At 43.5% G+C, this 21610-nt stretch overlaps 1 protein-coding gene across 2 annotated transcripts; it reads left to right on the forward strand.

Moving 5' to 3' along the window:
* The first annotated feature begins 542 nt into the window (after positions 1-542).
* Positions 543-21520, forward strand: slc38a10 (solute carrier family 38 member 10). Of its 2 annotated transcripts, XM_069664330.1 has the most exons (18): positions 543-722; positions 915-1130; positions 3137-3254; positions 3523-3568; positions 3716-3809; positions 3948-4091; positions 6334-6458; positions 10268-10370; positions 10640-10822; positions 11403-11514; positions 13528-13634; positions 13731-13884; positions 16399-16572; positions 16674-17090; positions 17176-17265; positions 18778-18798; positions 19172-19312; positions 19414-21520. In XM_069664330.1, the coding sequence occupies exons 2-18, from the start codon at positions 1041-1043 to the stop codon at positions 20559-20561; spliced, it is 3267 nt and encodes a 1088-aa protein (XP_069520431.1). In that variant the 5' UTR covers positions 543-722; positions 915-1040; the 3' UTR covers positions 20562-21520. The 2 variants fall into 2 exon arrangements, with proteins under 2 accessions (XP_069520431.1, XP_069520432.1); XM_069664331.1 differs by lacking the exon at positions 18778-18798 and having other exon boundaries at positions 16659-17090.
* The last annotated feature ends 90 nt before the right edge of the window (positions 21521-21610 follow it).

A 21610-nucleotide genomic window follows, 5' to 3' on the forward strand; every position in this document is an offset into this window, starting at 1 on the left:
AATCCGACCCCCTGAAAAAACTGAGAGTGAGGACAAAGCCGTACCTCTTATCTCTTTGCTGATTTTGTCCTCTACATGCTTAAGTGGTTGTTTTTAACAAAAAATGTCATCCTGCTTTCTTTAACAGTCATATGTATCACTCACTTTAAAACCTACCCCCTGCCAGCAGTTTCAGGCATTAAAAATAACTATATAGAAATAATCAATCTTGTCGCTGTCTCTTAATCTGAAAAGTAGCTTGAAGCCCCAGCTGACAAACACATATAATGGTTTAAACAATACAAATCCTCCCTCTGAAATGCATTAATGCAGAAATGATGAAAAACATTATTTAAAGGAAAGCTCAAACACAACAGAAAAGAAAGAGGGACATCATTTTAAAGCTGGATTTTAAACCTCAAAGTTTGTCCTATGGCACCAAATTCATGACTGCCGTGTGGCCACTAGTGGGCGCCCAAGTATTTCCACAGTGATGAGCCTGCAGGCCGTGTTGTCTTCTCTCACCTCCTCGACTGTAAGCTCCACTTCCTGGATACGCGTTCAGAAAAACAGCCAGGTTGGATCCACAGTTATCATTTTAAACTGAGTTTCCGCCAACTTGTAGCATATACGGACACGGAGACGTAGTTTTTTAACGACGAATGATCGTTTGAAAGAAAGAAATCACCGATGATAACGTAAACAGGACAGCGAGGCGGAGGGCGCAGAAGTCGTAGAGAAAGGTGAGTTAATTTAACTACTAAAGGTTATGTTAGCTTGCTAGCTAAAAGCTACATTATTAACGGTTTGTTTGACTTTAATATAATGTATCTTATATTAAAGTTTGTTTATTGGGTTTTTAAAACGAAAAAATAACGGTGAAAAACGGTAAGTGTGTCAAATGATAACTAAGTTGTCTCTGTGTTTTCTCCCAGAGCGCCACGTCACTGAAAGGCGGAGGAGACAAACATAAAGTAGTCCCACAGCCCCGCTTTGACACAGCTGTCAGTGCTGTTTGACATTTTCTCACCTAAGGAGGACCAGTCAACAAGACATTCAAGATGACGGCATCAAACTGGGGTCTCATCATGAACGTGGTGAACAGCATCGTCGGAGTCAGTGTGCTCACCATGCCCTTCTGCTTCAAACAGGTGCGTCACCTGAAGCTGCACGCGCCGCGATAAAATCCTTCCCAGAAACACCAGCGTATTTTTTTGACCATGCGCTATGGTGGAAGATGTAGATATTTAGGTCAGTTATTTACTCAAGTTAAAGGAGAGCAAGTCTTGCATTTTAATTTTTACTTCAACAGAAGTATTGGCAACAAAATGTACTAACCCTAACTCATCATGTGTTACTGGGTCATTATTGTTGTTAAATGTATTTGTTGGAAATGCCAGAGTTGTAATTTCTCAAGGTGGAGCTTCATCATATACTGTTTGGTAGTTAATCTTTAAATAATGTACATAGTTTATGTACAAATGTTATGTTTTGTATCTGAACTTTTAATTAGAAAAGGTAAAACTGTAGCTGGATGACGAATACACTTGAATGTAAAGTTGCTTTAATATTTCACTCTTAAATACAGTAGTATATACATTTAATGTAGTAAAATGGGAAAAGTCAGGTTAACTTTCCAGACTTACCGGTGGCTAGTTATGAGTCTCACTGGCTTGAGTAGTCATGGATGTCAAATCAATAAAAAGAAAAGTCTCATATGAAAACTGCGAATTTAAAAGTGCAAATTGGCGAACAACTATGTTTAATCTATAAATCTTTTGCATGAAAAAGAACCCAAAGTAAACCGGCAGCTCTTCATTGCCAGTCTAGCTAATGTCGGCATTCCAGTGACCTTTTCCCCCACCAGTGTTCATTTCTGTGTTCTGCTGATAACAGCATTCCCCAATAAAAATAACAAATATGTAAACCGCTTTCTTTATTGTAGTTGTAATTCCATAAATGCAACAAAACATGGTATTTTCATCATATAATCGCCCGATGGAGAGTCGGCATGCATAAAGTGGTAAAACATATAATTGAATGCTCATTGAGATCTATTAGTAATGTTAATAAGCTTAGACATAATAGGCTGCATTATCTGTTTTGTAAAGTTCAAATATGTTTTGCGGCTCCAGACGTTTTTTTTGGCGGGGAGGGGGGGGTAAATAGGCTCCTTTTAATAGAAAAGGTTCCTGACACCTGTATATAATACGTCAGGACAAAGAGGTGTTTCTAATATTCCTCCAACCTTACTAATTAAATGCATAAATCAAAAGCAGCGCTGAATACAGCCCCCACAGATATCATGACGTTGTCGATACATCTCGCTGAACCAGTTAAACAAACACCGAATACATTGAACAACCTTCCACTTGATATCGACTACAGTGTGCTTCACTTTGGCCTTGTTGTGCTTCGTGTTGCTGCTCAACAAGGATAGCAGCGTGAAGGGAAATTTGGTTGGTGACAAGTTATACACTGGCAACTTCCTTATGATATGAAAGGACATTTGGTTGAACATAAACGGCATTAACATTTGTTGTTAAACTTTAACAAGTTGAGTATTGTCGCTGTCAGCTGAAGTACCCTCTGTCAAAATACTTTAGGGCAAGGCATTACTCTCCTACAACAATGTGGAAAATACGACATAACATAACATACTATTTTTACTTTCAATTAAGTGTAATCCGAACACAGATTTTAATTGTAATAGCAGTATATAACTAATAATGACAATGACAATTTTTGTTTTTAATTTGTTTCACTTTAACAATGCAGGTGGGTCACACTTAATAATGATTAATATAATGTTGTGTTATTCAAAATACTAGATTTGGCACTAGAAGAAAGCCTCATTAAACATGCGTGCATTATTTATGACCTGCTTTAAAAGCTATTGGTCTGGTTATGTTATAGATCAAACTTATGTGTAACACTCTTGTGGGGGGATAATGGTGTGTGGGTCTGTATATTTCATGTTGTGAGTATCCAGTACATAGAAACAGCACATTCTTTAGTTTTAAAGTATACTGTGTGTATTACTCTTTCTCAAATCCTTCCTCTATAGACCTTCTTGTTTGGAGTGTACTAAATATAAAGCTCTCCTCTCTGACTGCTGTTGTAAATGGTGCTACGTGTCCCCTCTGTCTTCTCCCAGTGTGGCATCGTGCTGGGTACTATCCTGTTGTTCTTCTGTTCGTGGATGACGCACAAATCCTGCATGTTCCTGGTCCACACAGCGAGCAACACCAAAAGACGCACCTACGCGGGACTGGGTGAGTTTAAATCATAGAGTGGCATCTTAAAGTATATTTCTGTTAAATTTGCTGCTTTTAATTATTGCTGACATTACTTCAATGATTCTGCACTTCATGTATTAACGTGTTGAAATAGAGGAATGAGTTGGTAGTTGCAGGAGCAATGATAGCCATCATGACTGAGCAGAAAGAAAAACTGTCGGCAACAGAACAGAAACCACATCACTTCCCACAATGATGCTAATGATGACTGTACTCTTGTAAATAAGTCATTCCTTCTCTGCAGCCTTCCATGCTTACGGGAAACCAGGAAAAACTCTGGTGGAGACGAGGCAAGTCCTCACGTTACTTCTCTTTGATTGGATATAATGCCTGATTTTTCTATGAAACAATTAAAATAGATATATAACAACTTAAGTGATTTATTTCCCAAACCATACCCTCTAATAGTAATTCTTATTTCACTTCTCTGCCTGCAGTATGATCGGTTTGATGTTGGGGACCTGTATTGCCTTCTACGTTGTGATAGCTGATCTGGGCTCCAATTTCTTCGCTCAGCTGTTAGGATTACAGGTTTGACATCAGTATTCTTCCCTCTACCTTTAAACATTCTTAACACTACTATGAATCTGCTCTCTTTATTCTCCTTATCTTTCCTTTTAAAACACGCTAGAAATGTAAGGTTGAATCAAGTCACTCTCTCCTCTACAGGTGACCTTCGGTTTCCGCGTGCTGCTCCTGTTTGCCGTGTCCCTGTTCATCGTCCTCCCTCTGAGCCTGCAGAGGAACATGATGTCCTCCATCCAGTCCTTCTCCGCCATGGCCCTCATGTTCTACACCCTCTTCATGTTTACGGTGAGCCCGCCAACGCGCAGACAGATAGACAGCTCGACTATCAAAAAGCATAAAGAAGAAATGTCCTTGTAGAAGATAAAATACTTTTATGAATTCAGCTTTACAGTGAAAGCAGCAGAAAAGCACCAGAGTTCATTGTGAAGCCAATGTACTGTTTATTATCTTCTTCTTCCACAAATACAAAGTACATATGAATACTGATACCTCTAATCCCTTCCCTTTTACCGATGCCTTTAAATCCTTTGTAAATATTGTTTTTGGAAAATGTTATATTCTGTGTTAATTCTTCCCTATTTGCTCCATCGTACAGAACTGTGTTTTCCTTACCAATACACTGTCTTGCTCCTCTTTAATATAAAGAGCAAATTAGCACTGAATCACATCAGGCTGAAAACAATGGCTCCTCTGCTCGTTAAAGGCTGAAACAAGACTTTCCCAAATGGGAAGGAGACACCACTGGGAAATGGCCACTAGAGACATTTTAAGCTCTGTAAGTGCAGGTCAGATAGTCAGCTCTGCTTAATCACAATCCCTCGCAACTTCAGGGAATTATGGGTCTATATTTGTCAATGTTTTACCAAATAAACACATGTATGGTAAGTCCTCTTTATACTCTCTGATCATAAGTTAAATAACATCCTTATTGCCTTTGTGCGGGAGCTGACTCCTGAAAATATTTCCCTAAACAGAAGTTTCAAGGTGAAGTAGCTGTAGTGTAGACTTTATTTGACACATTTAAAGTAGGCTGAACTCCAACCAGTGCTGTTAAAACATTTTTATTTTTCATTTTCTTTCCACTGTGCAGGTTGTTTTACAGGATCCTAGATGTGTTAGCAAGGATAGAACAATACATCCACTGTGCAAACAAGGGTGACAATAAACCGATTTTGCCTTATTAATATTGTGAATAATATTCTAGCACATATGAAAATGTTAAAGGGGTTTCTAAGCTACCTCAGTGACATCTTCGAGTACCTTTTTTTCTGTAACAAACCTACCACCAGCACAGTTTTCTGCCTCATGTGATTCAGCTCATTTCCTCTTTAAACTCGCACAAAGAGAGTTTGTGTTTCTCCAAATCATTGACGTGTAGCGCTGCTTCCACAGACGTTTCATTGCTGTTTACAGTCTCTCTGTGCAATGTGACCTGTAGATCTGTAGCATGCAGATAACCAGGAGCGTTGGTGTGGTGTGTGTCTGGCTTCAGACCCAGGCCTGGCCCGGCCCAGCCCAGACCCCTAACCCTCTAACAGTGATGTCATTTTTCCCTCCTATTCCTTTCTGCTCATCACACCACTTTACCTCTCTCTCTTCCTTGTGTCCTTTCTTCTCCCTCACTCCTCCTCGACTACCTCCTCTCCTCCTCCTCCTCCTGTGCACCCTTTTGTTTGCTCCCCTCTGTCCCACCGCTCCTCTTCCTGCTGCTGGTGCTGTAGATAGTGTTGTCGTCACTGCGCTATGGCTTAATATCGGGCTCCTGGTTGGAGCGGGTTCACCTGTGGCGCATCAAGGGCGTCATTCAGTGCCTGCCCATTATCGCCACAACCTTCTGCTGTCACCCGTAAGTAAAGCACGGACACCACCCCCAGAATAACACCACTGTCACGGCAGGTGGAGAGTGAAGGTAGCCTGCTGTTTCCTCCCGCTCCTTAAACTCCTCTCCCACCTACCTGATCCTTCCGCCCACTCCTCTCAGTCATCCCCATTTTTCACCTTTTAATTCGGGTTTGGTCTGAGCCATTACAGCTCTATGAGTGTGTGTGTGTGTGTGTGTGTGTGTGTTTTGGTGGCAGTAGTAATAAGGCAAAGGAGTTACAAATACTGAAGTGAAAGTGTCAGTCCTCCACCTCCGCTCCCTCCAGAGGTGGTGGAGGGTTCTGCTGTCGATTGGGACGTAATCAGGTAATTTAAAGGAGCAAGACCTAAGAAACACATGCTGATCGTAAACCTGTGAGGTTCTTGTCTTGATTATCTTTTCATAACCTTCCTATCAAATTTGTGATCTTTACTTTAAATCATTTTGCATCACCTCCATGACCCAACAGGTTTTTGTTCGGTTTGCGTTTTCTTGTCTTTTTCTCGTTTCCTTTCCTCTCCTCGTTCATTACTTTCATTATCTCTCTGTGAGCCGTCCGCATGGGTGCAGCCCCCCCTCCCTTCCTCTTCCTCGTGCTCTTCCCCTACTTTTCTTCATTTGGTTCGGGCCGTAATCCCCCCCCTCCTCCCCCCTCCTTCCCCTCAGATGGTGCTGTCCTCGTTCAAACACGGGCTGCTCAGTGGCTGGTGGCTAGAGCAGGTCTATGTGGTGCGCTTGGAGGGTGTGTTTCGCTGTCTCCCCATCTGTGGGATGGCCTTCGCCTGTCAGTCGTAAGTACTCCTCCCGCCCCCTCCACCCGCACAGGACCAATGCAATGAAACTAATGTTAGAGGAAAAAAAATAGGACTTAGAATAGAGGGAAAATCTGACAGTAGTCCTAAAATCATGTGGTGGGTTTTTCCACTGTCTAACTCCTGCGGCGGCACACTGAATTACATCTTTCATTGCTGCATGTAGAAACAAAATAAGTGCATGTTTACTGGCGTCATCCCTCTGAGCCAGAGCGGAGGGATTGGGGTGAGTTTGTCACACAAAGAGACACACAAACTTGTGGTGAAGATAATGGGTTGTTGAGGGATTTGTAGTGGTAATTAAAGGAGGCTGCTTTTTTTTTATGCTAACATGCTTTTTGCAGCTCATCTGTTTCTGCTCCACCCTTAGATCCGCCCCCGCCACAATTAACCTGAAGATTAACCTGCTTTTTATTCATCTGTTTTTGTATTTTTCTGATGTGACAAGTATACAGTTAGATGGAAAACAACGCCATTCAGTTTTCATGCAACTTTTAAAGACAAAGTCAGCATATTTTAAGTGCAAGCTAAAAATAACCTTTTGATCAGTTTCTAATCAATTTACTTGATATGAAACTTTAAATGATCAAAATAAGGGTCAGATCCTCCGTACACATTTAGAGGGTGAGATAGTTTTCCTTCAGATCTTCGCATTCCTTTAATTTCCTCACAAAGACTACAGAGATTACACTACTTCCTGTCACTAATCGGAGCTTCCTCGAGTCACCTTATTCATCCATCTCTCCACCTTCCTCCGTCTGCATGCTCTCTCACTGTTTTGTCCTGTCCTCTCACGCTGTGGCGCTTGCTCTGGGTTTGCGGTGAGTCGAGCGGGTGAAGGTCTAATGGGATCTGGGTGTACAGACAAAGTCTTATCTTTGATTTGAAGGTTCCACTTTTAAAAGGACGTAGGGTGTGTTACAGTTAGGTCATTAGGAGCCAGATGTTTGGGTGGTGGTCCTGTATGGGCTTGTTTGTGTGAGTGAGGGTGAGGTAAGTGGCAGGAGTGGGCGACTGCAGCCCTGAGACCCAAACGACACTTTAATTAATATAATCGCACAAAGCTAACGTAACATTACGGTATGGCGGGCGCGTAGGAGTGAGGTGTGCGCTTATTAGACTGAAGAAGAAGAAAGTGTGTTTATGTGTGTGTGTTTTGTGCGTGGGCTCCCACTAGCAGTGTTGAGTGATATTTGGCAGGGCGATTTCTTGGCCTGCGGTCAGGTCGAGCGAGGCGAGCGCTCCGTTAGGCGGCAGGCAGCTTAAGCCAAACCACTAATCAACACATTGGACTGCCGCCACGTTACAGACACACACTGATGTATTCACGGGCTGATTAAACAGCTCTCAGCACATTGGATTTTTATTACGTTCATGAAATGTGTTTACTTTCGTTTAAAACATTACTTAACATCACCATTACGGAGGGATGGGAGCTGGCCCCGTTGTTTTTTGGCTGCGCGGTTTGAAAAGCGAGGAGCAGTTAGCTCATAATAGCGAGACATAAGAAAAGCATGTGCAGCCAAATTGTCCCTCTGTGATGCTACTGTCAGCACGTTTCACCCTCAAGCCAATGATATTATCTCCAGCACACACTCAGGCCCACCAAACACACCTCCCCACATTCACTTTTCCGTCATATTCCCTCCAAAAAACACATCAGCCCCCGAGTCAGGACTATTGAGTGACCATTAGCGCTTTAGCTCCCCACTTACTATATGCACTTTTATTTAACCTTGGCCATCAGATTTACTGGTTTGCGGATTAAACAAGCATCGAGGAATAGCACCACGGGACAGCGCGTGCTCATAAAACCAGAGCGTGTGAAAGAAAGAGAGAAGGAGAGGCAGAGAAAGTTATGGTTTCTTTCTCTCTCTCTGTTTTCTCTCCGTTTCTTCCTTTCACATATATACACGAGAGAAAGAGAGGAGGCAAGCACTAAGAAGTTTACAATGCTCTAAACCCTGCCGGGCACTCGCTGTTTTATACAAAGCCTGTAAATTCACGGGTTAATGTGCCGACGGTCTCCTCCACACTGCTGCATTCTTATAGTGCAGGACAGAGAGCAACAGAGGCAGGCACGTCACACCTGCGTTTATAGACGGACAGACTCGGGTTCAACCCGCAGCCAGCCTTGACTACTGTCACGCACACACATGCGCACACTCGTAAGTTGACAAACACTTCCTACTTCACCCCCACTGCCATGACATTACTTCCATCTGCTCTCGTTTTACACTGCAAATGATATCAATGTTATGCTCATTATATGAAAAAATCCAACTGCTGAAAAACGTGTTGCATTCACGTTCATGTCAGAAGAACAGACACACAACTTATATGCTGATGTCCATATTTACAAGCATCTAACTGTAGCTATCCTGGCTTTCTGGGGCATTTTAACAGGTAATAAATGGTTAAAATCTGCCACTTTATAGGATCAATGTTGGTTCTTATTGACAAGTAAAGTAGTATGCATGACTGGCTGTCCAACAGATGCAGATACCAGTATCAGAATTAGCCTTTGAGACAGACTAATAAGCAGTATTGGGTAGCAGTGGGACACCAGTCAATGCACTGATCCTATACCATAATTGAATATGTTAAAAACAATGACTGTATATAAAGATGTACGACACGTCTCAATTTGCTCTCATTGTTCAAATTTGAGGCCAAAATAGCCCCCGTAACGGGCGCTGCCATCTTGCGCTGGTGACGTCATTTGGAGCCAGAGTTGCGCAGTAGGTGGAACCACCGTAGCCTTTTCCGCTAACCAAAACACACACTTAACTTAAAAAACAGCTTCTTTGTGTTGGTCTGAAGCAGACGTTCAAAGATATGTAAACTTCAATGTCTGTAGTGATTGTTTTAGTTACGTCTCCTCTCCTCGTTCCTCCTCTACTCTGCTAATCCGGAACAGATCAGCTGCAGGAGCCTAATTTGTCAACAGAGCTGTCAATCATCCTTTTTACAGCATCAGATAACTAATTCAAACTAAACTTGTCAGAACAATTAAAACTTGGACGTAAATCAGCATGATAAGAACTAACTATAATGATTGAAACCATGTTTGAGAAACATTTATTTGGCATGTATTTTGATTTTATAGTTTGACTCATGTCTCATCTGTTAACATGGAGGAGGCGGGCTTTATGACCTATACTGCAGCCAGTCAGCAGGGGGCGATAGAGATGTTTTGGCTTCACTTTTTGGGAGCTGTTACGTCGTCTATCTTTTTATACAGTCTATGTGCGATGTTAGCAGACAGTGTGAAGTTGGTTTGCAAGTCAAAGCTAGCAATGTAAGAATTTAGTGTTACTCTACTCATGTCGGCCAATACTCAAGTCTGGACATTGGAACATCTCTACTGTCCAATTAGTTCAACAATAAATCTGAAGCTTAATTCGTCTGTGTTACTGATCGCACTCCCAAAGTGTTAAAACGAAACAAACAAAAAGAAATCTCTTGTCATCGTTGGATGCTGACAGAACGAGACGCGAGAGAGATGCATCATTTGATTGAGTGGAACAAACGGGCCTCCATATGTTCACACATTAAAGAAATCTGCAGCAGTTACCGGCCCCAAAAAACAAGTCAGCATCTTGACTGGCATGTAGACTCTGCTGGGACTGTTCTCCCTGACTCTCTGATAGACTGCCACTTCCAACAGCACAAGTTGCATGTCTGATAATCCAGACAGCACATGAATGCATCACAGCAGCAGCAGCAGCAGTGTGTTTCATGCGGCAGACAAAAGTTTTTGTTGTTGGGCTGCTTGTCTCTCACAGGCAGGTGCTGCCGACGTACGACAGCCTGGACGAGCCGTCCGTCAAACGCATGAGCACCATCTTCACCTCGGCGCTCAACGTGGTCACCATCTTCTACATCACCGTGAGTGGACAGCCAATGCTATTTTGCTGTTGCATGGAAACCTTAGGATTTGGGATATTAGGTGTCTGCTTGTGCTGATTTTTTTACCCGAACATCTGCCATAAAAGTATTTCTATTCAGTTTTTTATCATGATTTTTTAAATGTTTGTACCTTTTATTTCTTTAATCTTGCAGGTATGAACACCTAGTCTCATTTAGAAAGCATTGAGGAACTTACCCACTTTCCTTCTGACCCTGTGTTTGCTTCCCTCCACCTCCCTCTGAACCAGGTGGGTTTCTTTGGCTACGTCAGCTTCACGGAGAACATCGCCGGCAACGTGCTGATGAACTTCCCGTCCAACCTGGTGACGGAGATGATCCGCGTGGGATTCATGATGTCTGTGGCCGTCGGATTCCCCATGATGATCCTGCCCTGCCGCCAGGCCATCAACACCATGCTTTTTGAGCAGCAGGTGAGCCTGAATGCTGCTAATAAACACGCTGGTGTGAACGTTTGCATGATAATAAAACTGGGTCAGTGTGTAATGTATAAAATTTTAAATCCTATGTTCTGCAAATTCCTTGTTCTTTTTAAATATCGTGAAATATACAGTGTAGGTACATGCCTTGTAAATGTGAAACCAACACTTCCACCCTCTCTATATTGCAGTTTAATAACAATAAAAACAGAAACATGCTGCTTAATGTAAACAGAGCCCCCCTGGAAACACCAGCTGTGGAGTTTAACTGTGATGTGATATCTTATCCAGATGTTGCAGGCACATAAACACCTCTGCCTTCAAATCCTGTCACATGCACACTTTCCTAAACCCACATACAACATTATTACAAGTTTAAGAGGGAATTTAAATCATCTTTGGTATTAAAACCGTCCGTATATTGGCTGGCTGCTTATGTTCTAGATGAAGAACTAGACCAGTAGAACTGACTCTACTGTGTAGGACAAGATACAAGAATGTTGGACCTTCAAAAATTGTGAATTAGACATTTGTAAGACGCATCCTCATCCTCCTCTTTGTTTCCGTCTCGCAGCAGAAGGACGGGACGTTTGCCGCCGGAGGATACATGCCTCCTCTGCGCTTCAAGATGATCACCCTCTGCATTGTGTTCGGCACCATGCTGGGAGGCATTCTCATCCCCAACGGTACATCCTCTGTGTGTTTGTGTGTGCAAACAATCATGCATGGATTGAAAGGATTGAAATCGTATGTGTGCGTCTGTGTACGGCTCCCTGACTGGAGGTCTTTAAGGTGCATGTGCTCCTTTATGTGGGCGGAGTAGCTGTGCAGCTTTACGACGTGTGTGAATGTGACTTTACGAGTCAGTGACTGTCACACTCTAACACAGTCCTTAAATCAGGACCCTAACTTTTATCTCTTTTAAGACGGGCAGACGGGAAGATAGGGCTATTATTCTCCCAGACTCTCACAACACACACACACACACACAAATCCATGTACACACATTCATTGGCTCCCTGTCTGGTTCTTTGAGTCTTCCTCACACTCACAAACAGCTCCAAAATGGTGGAGATGTAAAGGTTGGCATGAGTTTATGTTTTATTCATACTTTTATACAGTTGCTGTTTGTTAAACTTGATTGGGTGGACACACACACACACACACACAGACACACACACACAGCGGCTTTGGCCAGCTCTTTGTGTATCTAATCAGACTAATAGACTGAGGAGAAGGGAGGTAAAGACCCTGGAGAGAATGGACACTAAATCTGAGGGAGACAATATGGTGTCCGTCCTCTGGATGAACGATGGGTTTCCAGGCCCGACGCCCAGCCGGCCCGGTCCTCGGGGACAGGGGGCGGGGCCAGCAGGGCTCGCTGCTGCCAGGAGCAGGGTGCCATGGATGTTAGAATGGGATGGGCCACTGCCAATTATAAATGGCGGAGGCAGGTATGAATGGAGCTGGAGATGTAGAGCGCAGACAATAGGATTGCTTTGAGTATTGTGCTTTGTCCTGAGCTGAAAACTCTACAGCAGCGCTTTCCAACCGTTTTTCATTAAGACACCCCGACCTGCCCATAAGAAGAGCTCAAGTACCCATTCACAAACACCCAACAGTTTCCAAATGTGTATATTTCACTTGATATTAATGTGCATGTTACGTTACACCACTAAAATGAACTTGTATTATTTTTAGCTTACAAATGATAGTCAATATCCAGGTTTGATCAAGATTGCAGTCTAGAAATGAAACATTTATCTGTTACTTAAGCTCACATTTTTGAGCTGTTTACCCGGTACGCTAAGCTAATCATTTACAAAGCTTGTACATGCCTGTTTAGCTTTATCCATCACTATTAGCCAACTCCTTTAGCCATACTTTAGCTAACTGTAACAACTCTTTACTTTTAGCTAGCTTTTTTTTATCAGTTACTTTTGGATAACTCTAGCAACTCCATGTCCATTCATTTTGGCTAACCATTTGAACTCTCACTTCTTTGCTTTTAGCTAACTGTAGCAGTTCCTTTTCATTACTTTTTATCAAAGCTAACTATTTCAACTCTTTCAATATTAGCTAACTCATTTAGCCAACTTTATCAACTTTGTATCCCTTACTTTTAAGCTAGCTTTTTTATCCATTACTTCTGGATAACTCTATCAGCTCTATCTCTATTACTTTCAGCTAACTACAGTATTTCAACTCTTTATCCATCACTGTGAGCTAGCCTAAGTTGATCAACTCTTTATCACTTACTTTTAGCTTTTTTTATCCACTACATCTGGAAAACTCTATTAACTCTATGTCCGTTAATTTAGCTTACTATTTCAACAGTACATTCATTTTAGCTAACCGTTTGAGCTCTCTCTTCTTTGCGTTTAGCGAACTGTAACAGTTCCTTTGCATTACTTTTTTTTTTTAAGCTAACTATATCAGTTGTACATCTGTTACTTCTAGCTAACTTTTTCAACTCTATTGTCATCCATCTATCATTACTTTTAGGTAACAATTTACAATTTCACCTGTTCTGACTTTTAGTGACTCATTCAACTGGTTATTTAACACTGCCACATACACCCTGACAATTGCAATTTAACCCCCTTGGGTTGATCCCTGTTCCCTGTATCCCTGATTAGGAGTCACTGCTCGACAGGAACACAATATGATCCCTGTGTTCCCCTTTCTTCTTTCTTTAGTGGAAACCATTCTGGGTCTGACTGGAGCCACCATGGGCAGCCTCATCTGCTTCATATGCCCTGCTCTCATCTACAGAAAGATCCAGAAGAAAAGCTTCATCGCTCAGGTGACATAATCCGAAAAAAGTGCTCTCAGTCAGTGATAATATGTCATCCACTGTTTCTGACGTCTTGTCCTTCTCCTCTTCCTCTCTGCGCTGCAGCTGGTGCTTTGTGTGGGTCTGGGCATCCTGCTGATCAGCACCTTTACCACCCTCTCCATCTCAGCCAGCGGCCCCAGAACCAAGGTCCCAGCTCCTCCTCCTCCTGCAGCCGACAAGAACAACCTGCTGCTACCAGACCTCCCTGACCTGCACGGTAAAGATCACGACATGTGCTAATGGATTGGAATCGCTTATTTACTTGATGGGATGTAGATGAAAGTGGTAAACTAATGAGCCATGGAAACATTTACCTCAACGGTACGTAGCCAGAGTCGTCTGCAGCTTCTAAGATTGGACGTTAGCACTGCATGTAAATATTTCATGCAAAAGGCAGCGGCAGCACGAGAGACATGTTTATTTCTTGTTTTGTTTTGAAATTCATTGACTGTCTGCAGCAGCCTAAAACAGCAACATAAGGAGAATATGAGGCTGAAGCGAGGGGCCAGAGGTACTAAAAGACAAGAAAAGCTTTCTTTCATCTGTGTGAGAAGAAAAGATGGAGACAGACAGAGTGACGGGTAGACAGACAGGCGGGGTGAGGAGATAACCTCTTGATAATATCAGAGAGCAGCGCTGAGTGCTTGACATTGATGGAGCGAGAGTGATGCCCTTCAAACTCGAGTAATTCCCCCCCTGCCCCTCCATCTCTGTTCATATCTCCTGCCATCCCCTCCCCCCAAAAATACATTGTCTACAACCTCGTCTCCCCCCCCATATCTCTGGTGGCAGCTATAAAATGCCTGCAAGCTCCAGAAGCATAAAGGGGAGAGAGATATCAGGGTTTGGGGAGGGTAGAGGGGTGCAGACTAAAAACAAATGAAGATGAGATGTAGAGGAACCCTTCCAGTTCATATTAAGAGTCACCTCCTGGTTCTTCAATTGTATTTTTTTAACCTGTTTACTGACACCAGCAGGTGAAACCCATGTGCTCTGACCCCCTCATCTGTTTCCTGTTTGTCACTTTTAATTCTCATTCATCTCCCTCTCTTATTTCTCTCTCTTGCTTATTTATTATACAGCACCAATTGTGTCAGTATTTGCTGCCACCTAGTGGAAATACACCGATCAGCCATAACATTATGACCACCTACCTAATATTTGGTAGGAAAACAGCCCTGACCATCGAGGCATGGACTCCACTAGACCTCTGAAGGTGTGCTGAGGTATCTGGCACCAAGACGTTAGCAGCAGATCCTTTAAGTTGCATGGTGGATCCTCCATGTATCACAACCCACAGATTGGATTGAGATCTGGGGAGTTTTGAGGCCAAGTCAACACCTTGAACTAGTTGAGGTGTTCCTCAAACCACTTTAGCAGCGTGGCAGGGCACATTATCCTGCCGAAAGATGTCACTGCCATTAGGGAATACTGTTTCCATGAAGGGGTGTACTTGGTCTGCAACAGTGTTCAGGTAGGTGTCAAAGTAACATCCACATGAATGGCAGGACCCAAGGTTTCCCAGCAGAACATTGCCCAAAGCATCACACTGCCTCTGTCGGCTCGCCTTCTTCCCAGAGTGCATCCTGGTGCCATGTCTTCCCCAGGTAATCGACGTACTCGCACCCGGCCATCCACATGACGTAAAAGAAAACGTAATTCATCAGACCAGGCCACCTTCTTCCATCGCTCTGTGGTCCAGTTCTGATGCTCACATGCCCATTGAAGGCGCTTTCGGCGGTGGACAGGGGTCAGCAGGGCACCATGACCGGTCTGCAGCTACGCAGCCCCATATGCAACAAACTGTGATGCTCTGACTGTTCTGACACCTTTTTTTCAGAACCAGCCTTAACGTTTTCAGCAGTTTGAGCTACAGTAGCTCTTCTGTTGGATCCACACAGACCAGCCAGTAAGCCTTGGCCCCCCATGAACCTGTCATTGGTTCACCAGTTTTTCCTTCCTTGGATCACTTTGGTCGTTCCTGACCACTGCAGACCGGGAACACCCCACAAGAGCTGCGGTTTTGGAGACGCTCTGACCCAGTTGTCTCGCCATTACAATTTGGCCCCTTGTCAAAGTCGCTCACATCCTTACGCTTGCCCATTTTTCCTGCTTTTCAACTTCGAGGACAAAATGTTCACTTGCTGCCTAACATATCCCACCCATCACAGGTGCCAATTGTAACGAGATAATCGATGTCACTCACTTCACCTGTCAGTGGTCATAATGTTATGGCTGATCGGTGTATAGTTTTATATCCATACATTAAAAAAACTCGGCTTGAAATTAATTACATCTGGGCGTATCTGTGCGCATGCTTCCTGTGATATATACGGAGGTGTTCATTTATTTTAGTGCCAGCAGTTAATGTGTGTAATAAACACAACTGTACTAGAAAATAAAGAGTATACGTCAGGGCCAGCGTTTAATAGTAAAGCACTAGAATACAGTCATTTAACTAAGACAAGAGAAACGGTGGAATAAATGAGGCGTCACATTTATTGTTATTTAGTCATGGTAGTGTGTCTTATAGTTTCCAACTGACTGTATATAGGGGCTGTTTTAATGATAGGTATTTTTTACTCTTGCTTAGTACTGCTCCTGTCTGAGTGTAAATGCTGAAGGATCTTGAGAATATATTATTTTTTGAATGTCTAATATGTGACATTTCATCGAGGTGATATCCAGTCCCTTTGTCATAATACATTGTGTTTTGTGTGTCCGCATGTAGACAATCCTAAAAACAAGAAGGCAGTGGAGATGGAGAAGCCTAACCTTCCCGTTGTGGAGGTGGTAAAACCCCCAGAGAGGGACCAGGCTGAGCCCCCCCAGATTAAAGGACCTGTGGACGTACCTGAGGAGAAGAAGAAGGAGCAGGAGGTGCAGTTAGACCGCCCTGATGCTGGTAAGGAAACTACACGATTTTAATTAAATCGAACTTATTCTTCACTGAATTCTGAAGAAAAAGGGATGTTTTGACAATTAACTCAGGTGTCGCACTGCCAGAGGGAGAGGCCCATCGCCATGAACCTCCCATCCCTCATGACGAGGTCATCGTGGATGCAAGGAAGAACAACGCAGAGCTGGAGGAGGACAAAAAACAACCTGCAGGAGCAGAAAACCCAAAGAAAGATGACGGTGTAGGCAAAGCAGCGGAGGCAGAAGACAAGGTTGAAGAGAAACCAAAGCAAGCAGATATTGTGAAGAAAGAGGAAGTGGATTTGGGTGGAGGTGAAATCCTGTCTAACGAGGTGCTCGACAAGCAGGTTGCAGACGCAGGCAAAAAGCAGGAAGTTCCCCCTCTAAAGAAAGTCGACAAGCTCGATGCGGTGAAAGATCCTGCGAATATAGCTGTGGGTGACAAACAGGCAGCAGCAGTACAAGTGGATAATGTTGGCAAAGTTCCAGATTCTGCAGTGAAAGGTGGGTATATGCTGCTGTTTTTGTATAACTGTGGTTTAATGTGTGAAATAAAACATTGACCTTGTGATATTTGTGGATCCTTCAGCCCCGCTTCCTGAAGGAGGAGAGCATCAGCCTGCTGCAGAGAAGGCTGCAGCCGCAGACAGCAAGGACACAGCAGACGAGAAGTTGGACGGTGAGTGGAGTAGAAATCTTTGGCCAAACGAGATGCACTGCCACTGCCTTTGCACCAACAGTAGCCTCCATTGACCAGAATACAATGCAGCCCCAGCTCTGTGTGGTCATGTTTAAGCCTAATAGATACAGTGGTCCTTGGACTGCAAGACACAGCAGTTTGTATACAGTGTACAGAAAAATACAGGCACTACAAGAGTCCTCCTATCTCACTCTGGACAGTGTAGGAACTGAAGCATAAATGGATTGAGGCAGGTTGGAAGAAGAAGGGCACACAAATTAACACAAGTGTAACACTTAATCACAGAGTATTAGGGCCACATTAAAGAAAAATAAATCTGATATTGCGATAATAGTCGTTATTTAATGAGGAAAAAAAGTCGTAATTTTAGGCCTATGTGTTATTTTGAAAGGGAATATCAGCAGAGCAGCCAGCCGCCTGCTCGAAAATGACTAAAATCACAAGTCATTTTCAAATAAAATCACTTTTCAGAGTCCTGATACTATCAAATACTTAACCAAAAGATTAAACCTATACTCAAGTATTGTCATGTAAAGCTGTGCATCTGCTATATGCTACCAGGTGTGTTTAATAAATGTAGCTCCAGCTTAAGAGGTATTACGCCGGGAACACACCGGATGCCGAAGTTCCGCGAATAGCCGCGGAGCGGAGCCCGTTTCCTTTCGGCGCCCATGTTAACCGATTGTGTCGTTCACACCAGACGCGCCGCAGCGCCCACCTCCGCGGCCGGCTCACGGCCGGCTCGCACCCTGCAGCGATCGTTTCGGCGTCTGGTCTATTTTTTGCGCGATTTTCGTTGCGCGGCGCTTCGCAGTGCTTCGGCATCCAGTGTGTCCCCGGCGTTAAGCGTCCTGTCATTTACCAGCGTAACTTGACAAGATGCTTCTCATTTTAGCGCATGCTGCTCTTCTGATATTCCCCATCATAAGCCAATAATAGCCTAAAATTCCGACTTAATTTCCCGTAATATAACAACTATTTTTCTCTTGTAATTTACGACTTTGTTGTAATATTACGACTTTGTTGTAATATTACGACTTTGTTGTAATATTACGACTTTCTTCTCTTACGACTTTCTTGTAATATTACGACTTTCTTCTCGTTATATTAGATTTTGTTTTCTTCAATGTGGCCCAAATACTCATCGTACAGAAACATCACATATGCAATTAATAATTAATAAAGATTCTTTTGAATGGCTTCTTTGTAACAAAGTTATGGATCTACAGTGTTCTGCTGCTGCGTGTTCCCACTCTGTTTGCTTGTTTTATTTGACATAATTTAACCTGTGTGATCTGTTCTTGCTTACTGTGCCTCTTTTTGATGGTACAAACGATGTAAAGCACAGCAGTGGTGTAATTCCAGTCCTCCTACTGGTTCGTTTTTTGGCTTTTTTGACTTTCTCGTTCTGTTTACTTTTGCCCTTTCTCTCTCTCTCCATCTTTACCCCCTTTTTTTTTTCTTCCTTTCTCTGCGGGACTCCTGTCACAGTGATAAAAAAGCTGGTTGCAGGTATGAATTCCTTCTTGTGCTCTCCTCTTTATCTCCGTCTGTCGCTTTGTCATTCACTCAGTGGGCCAGGTATCTTCCAAATACAGTATATTAACATATGTTGTTATCTTAAAACTATAACAATAGTGTACTATAATAATGCGCCACTGTAGAATCCACCCACTCACCTTGCCCCCTAACATAGTTTGTGTGTGTTTGCAGCAGCCCGTTCCACTGTATGCGAGTTTGATCAATGAGACAGCACTAAGATCTAGTGGGACATTCCCCTCTCACTTAGTCACTGGCCCTACATCCACCCGACTAAACTTCTTAGTTAATTTAATGTTCTCAGAGCTGTTGGTGACTTATTTTAATTCACATTTCTGTCATGTAGAGGGCCAGATCAACCACGCCGTGCTGCTGAAAGTGCTCCGGGACCAGCAGGAGCAGCAGAAGAGACTTCTGGACCAGCAGGAGAAACTGCTGGCTGTCATAGAAGAGCAACACAAGGAGATCCACCAGAAACAGCCTGCTGGTGCGTACACACATTTTGCAGACATAACACTTGACAAAGAGCACAAAAACATTAGGTAGGTTGTTGTGTAATTTAAAAACCCATGTGTTTATAACTTAAAGGGGCTGGTGAAGGCGAGGCAGAGAAAGGCATCCAAGAACACGTGGAGGTGGTGGAAGGCGGAGCAGCAAAACCCAAAGAGCCTGGCTTGGCCTCAGATTTAAAGCAGCCCAATGTGGGAGCTGGAGCTGCAGCTGGAGCTCCACAGGGCGGAGTAGTGGAGCCTCATGCCGTAGCCCAGAATCAGGTCAAGGCTGGGGATGAGGGTGCTGATGTCGGGGCTCCTAAAGTGGTCATTCAAGCAGCTTATAAGGAGGACGTCCCTGTTGCAGCAGGAGAAGACAAACACAAGCAGAATGAGCTGGGGGCGAGGGGGGTTCCACTAGGAAAGAAAAACAATCAGCCTGCACCACAAAACAATCAGGTAGCTCAACTTAAAGATGAAGAAAGAAGGGTGGATAAGAACAAAGAAATAATAGAGAAAGAGGTTCAGTTGAGACTGGAAAAAGAACAGCTTGAAAGGGAGAAGGAAAAACTGGTCAGAGAGCAGGAGTTAGAAAAGCTGCGCGTTGAGAAAGAGAGGATTGATAGGGAAGTGAAGGAAAGTGTGGAAAAGCAGCGCCTGGAGAGGGAGAGAAGAGAGAAGCTGGAACAGGAGCTGGAGAAAAAGAGAGCGAAGCTTGCACAGGAGAAAGCAGAAGAGGAAAGACTTCAGCAGAATATACAGAAAGCAGAGAATGAAATACTTGAGAGAGAGAGGAAAGAGAAAAAAGCAGAGGAGGAGACTCGGGAGAAGCTGGCCCAGGTGGAGCGAGACATAGAAGTCAGAATGGCTGCACAGGGGGCCGAAGGAGAAGACGGAGAAGCTTTGAAGAACGGAGGAAGAGACCTCAAAGAGAAAGTTGTAGCTCAGGCGAACCCCAGAGAAGGTGCAGAAGACTCGGCCGTCAAAGCCAAAGTTCAGCCTCAGGGCTCCCACGAGAAGGTCAGGGACCAGGGAGAGATGGATCTGAGGAGGAGGCGCAGGGCACTGGGACCTGGAGGGCCCCCGCAGGAGCCCGGGATGTCCAGGGGGGTGGCGGGGCTGGAGCCCCTGCTGGAGCTCGGGGGCTCAGACCTGCACGCGGCCCTGGAGGAGCGGCTGCTGGCCGGGGCGATGGTGCACTCACGGCAGATTAAACAGGCCTCCAAGGACGATGGAGCAAAATAACACACACACCAGATGCATACTTTACACCTGCAAAAAAACTTGTGATACTGTGGACCGCAATATTGTTGCCTTATATTCTTTCGCGACTTCAGAGATGTTATGGACTAAGAGGAACATTTTCTCCTTCTTGATACTGTGTACTCCAAAAATAACCCGAAGTCTTTATTTAAGAGCAAAGTGTCTGTAAATATTAACTTATTTTTGTCTGTGTTGGGGAGAATTTCATAAGGTTACTGTTGAAATGTGTTTAAATCTATGCAAATACCGTTCTGTGTTGAATGTTTGGACAAGGTTTGTTAGAGTCACCGACGCTCTTCATTCACCAGCTTTGTGGAGTCTGCCTTCGCTTTATCGTCTCCTGTGCAGGTTTGTTTGAGTTTATCTGTTACTTTAAAGTGTAAATACTGTAAATGTGAGGGGTGATCAATGTTAAGGGTTTCTTTCAACCCGCACTAAACCATGTGTTGGATGAATTGTGGGTTCAAGCGCCTTTGTTTGAATTGTTTCTCTATACTTTCAAATGAAAGTAACTGAATTCAGCCTCACGCTGGAGCTACGAGGTATAATAATAGTGTAGCCTTACTGTTTGATAAACTGTGGACCATGAAGCAGCTTGATCCATCCGGATCCATGACTGCCGTTACTAATCATTCCACCTTCGGTATCTCCTCCTTGTTGATTCATCAGTGCCTTCTAATCAATATGCTGCAGTGGTGATGTTATCAAACTAAATAGTTTGCCTCCATAAGACCTTACTGTAAAGAGTACAGTAACTATGAGAACTTTGTACACTGTGTTCAGGACATGAGGAAACATGGGCCGTGTTCATGGTGTTTCTTAGTAATCCAACTGTTCTGAAAACTCCATCAGTTAGCACTTCAACACATGCTGGATCTCTGCTTTGTACAAGAGGCTATTTTTATGACTATTTTTCTATGTGCATTGTATTTCTGTACATTTTGCTGATAAAAATAAATAAAAACATCTCTATCGCATTAATGGCTGTTGGTTTGTGTTCAGACAATAAATGAGGATAATGTAAGAAATGC

The sequence above is a fragment of the Semicossyphus pulcher genome, unplaced genomic scaffold (assembly GCF_022749685.1).
Source record: "Semicossyphus pulcher isolate SPU_LCO1_2020_fin unplaced genomic scaffold, fSemPul1.0.p SCAF_16, whole genome shotgun sequence".
Taxonomy (NCBI): Eukaryota; Metazoa; Chordata; class Actinopteri; order Labriformes; family Labridae; genus Semicossyphus; species Semicossyphus pulcher.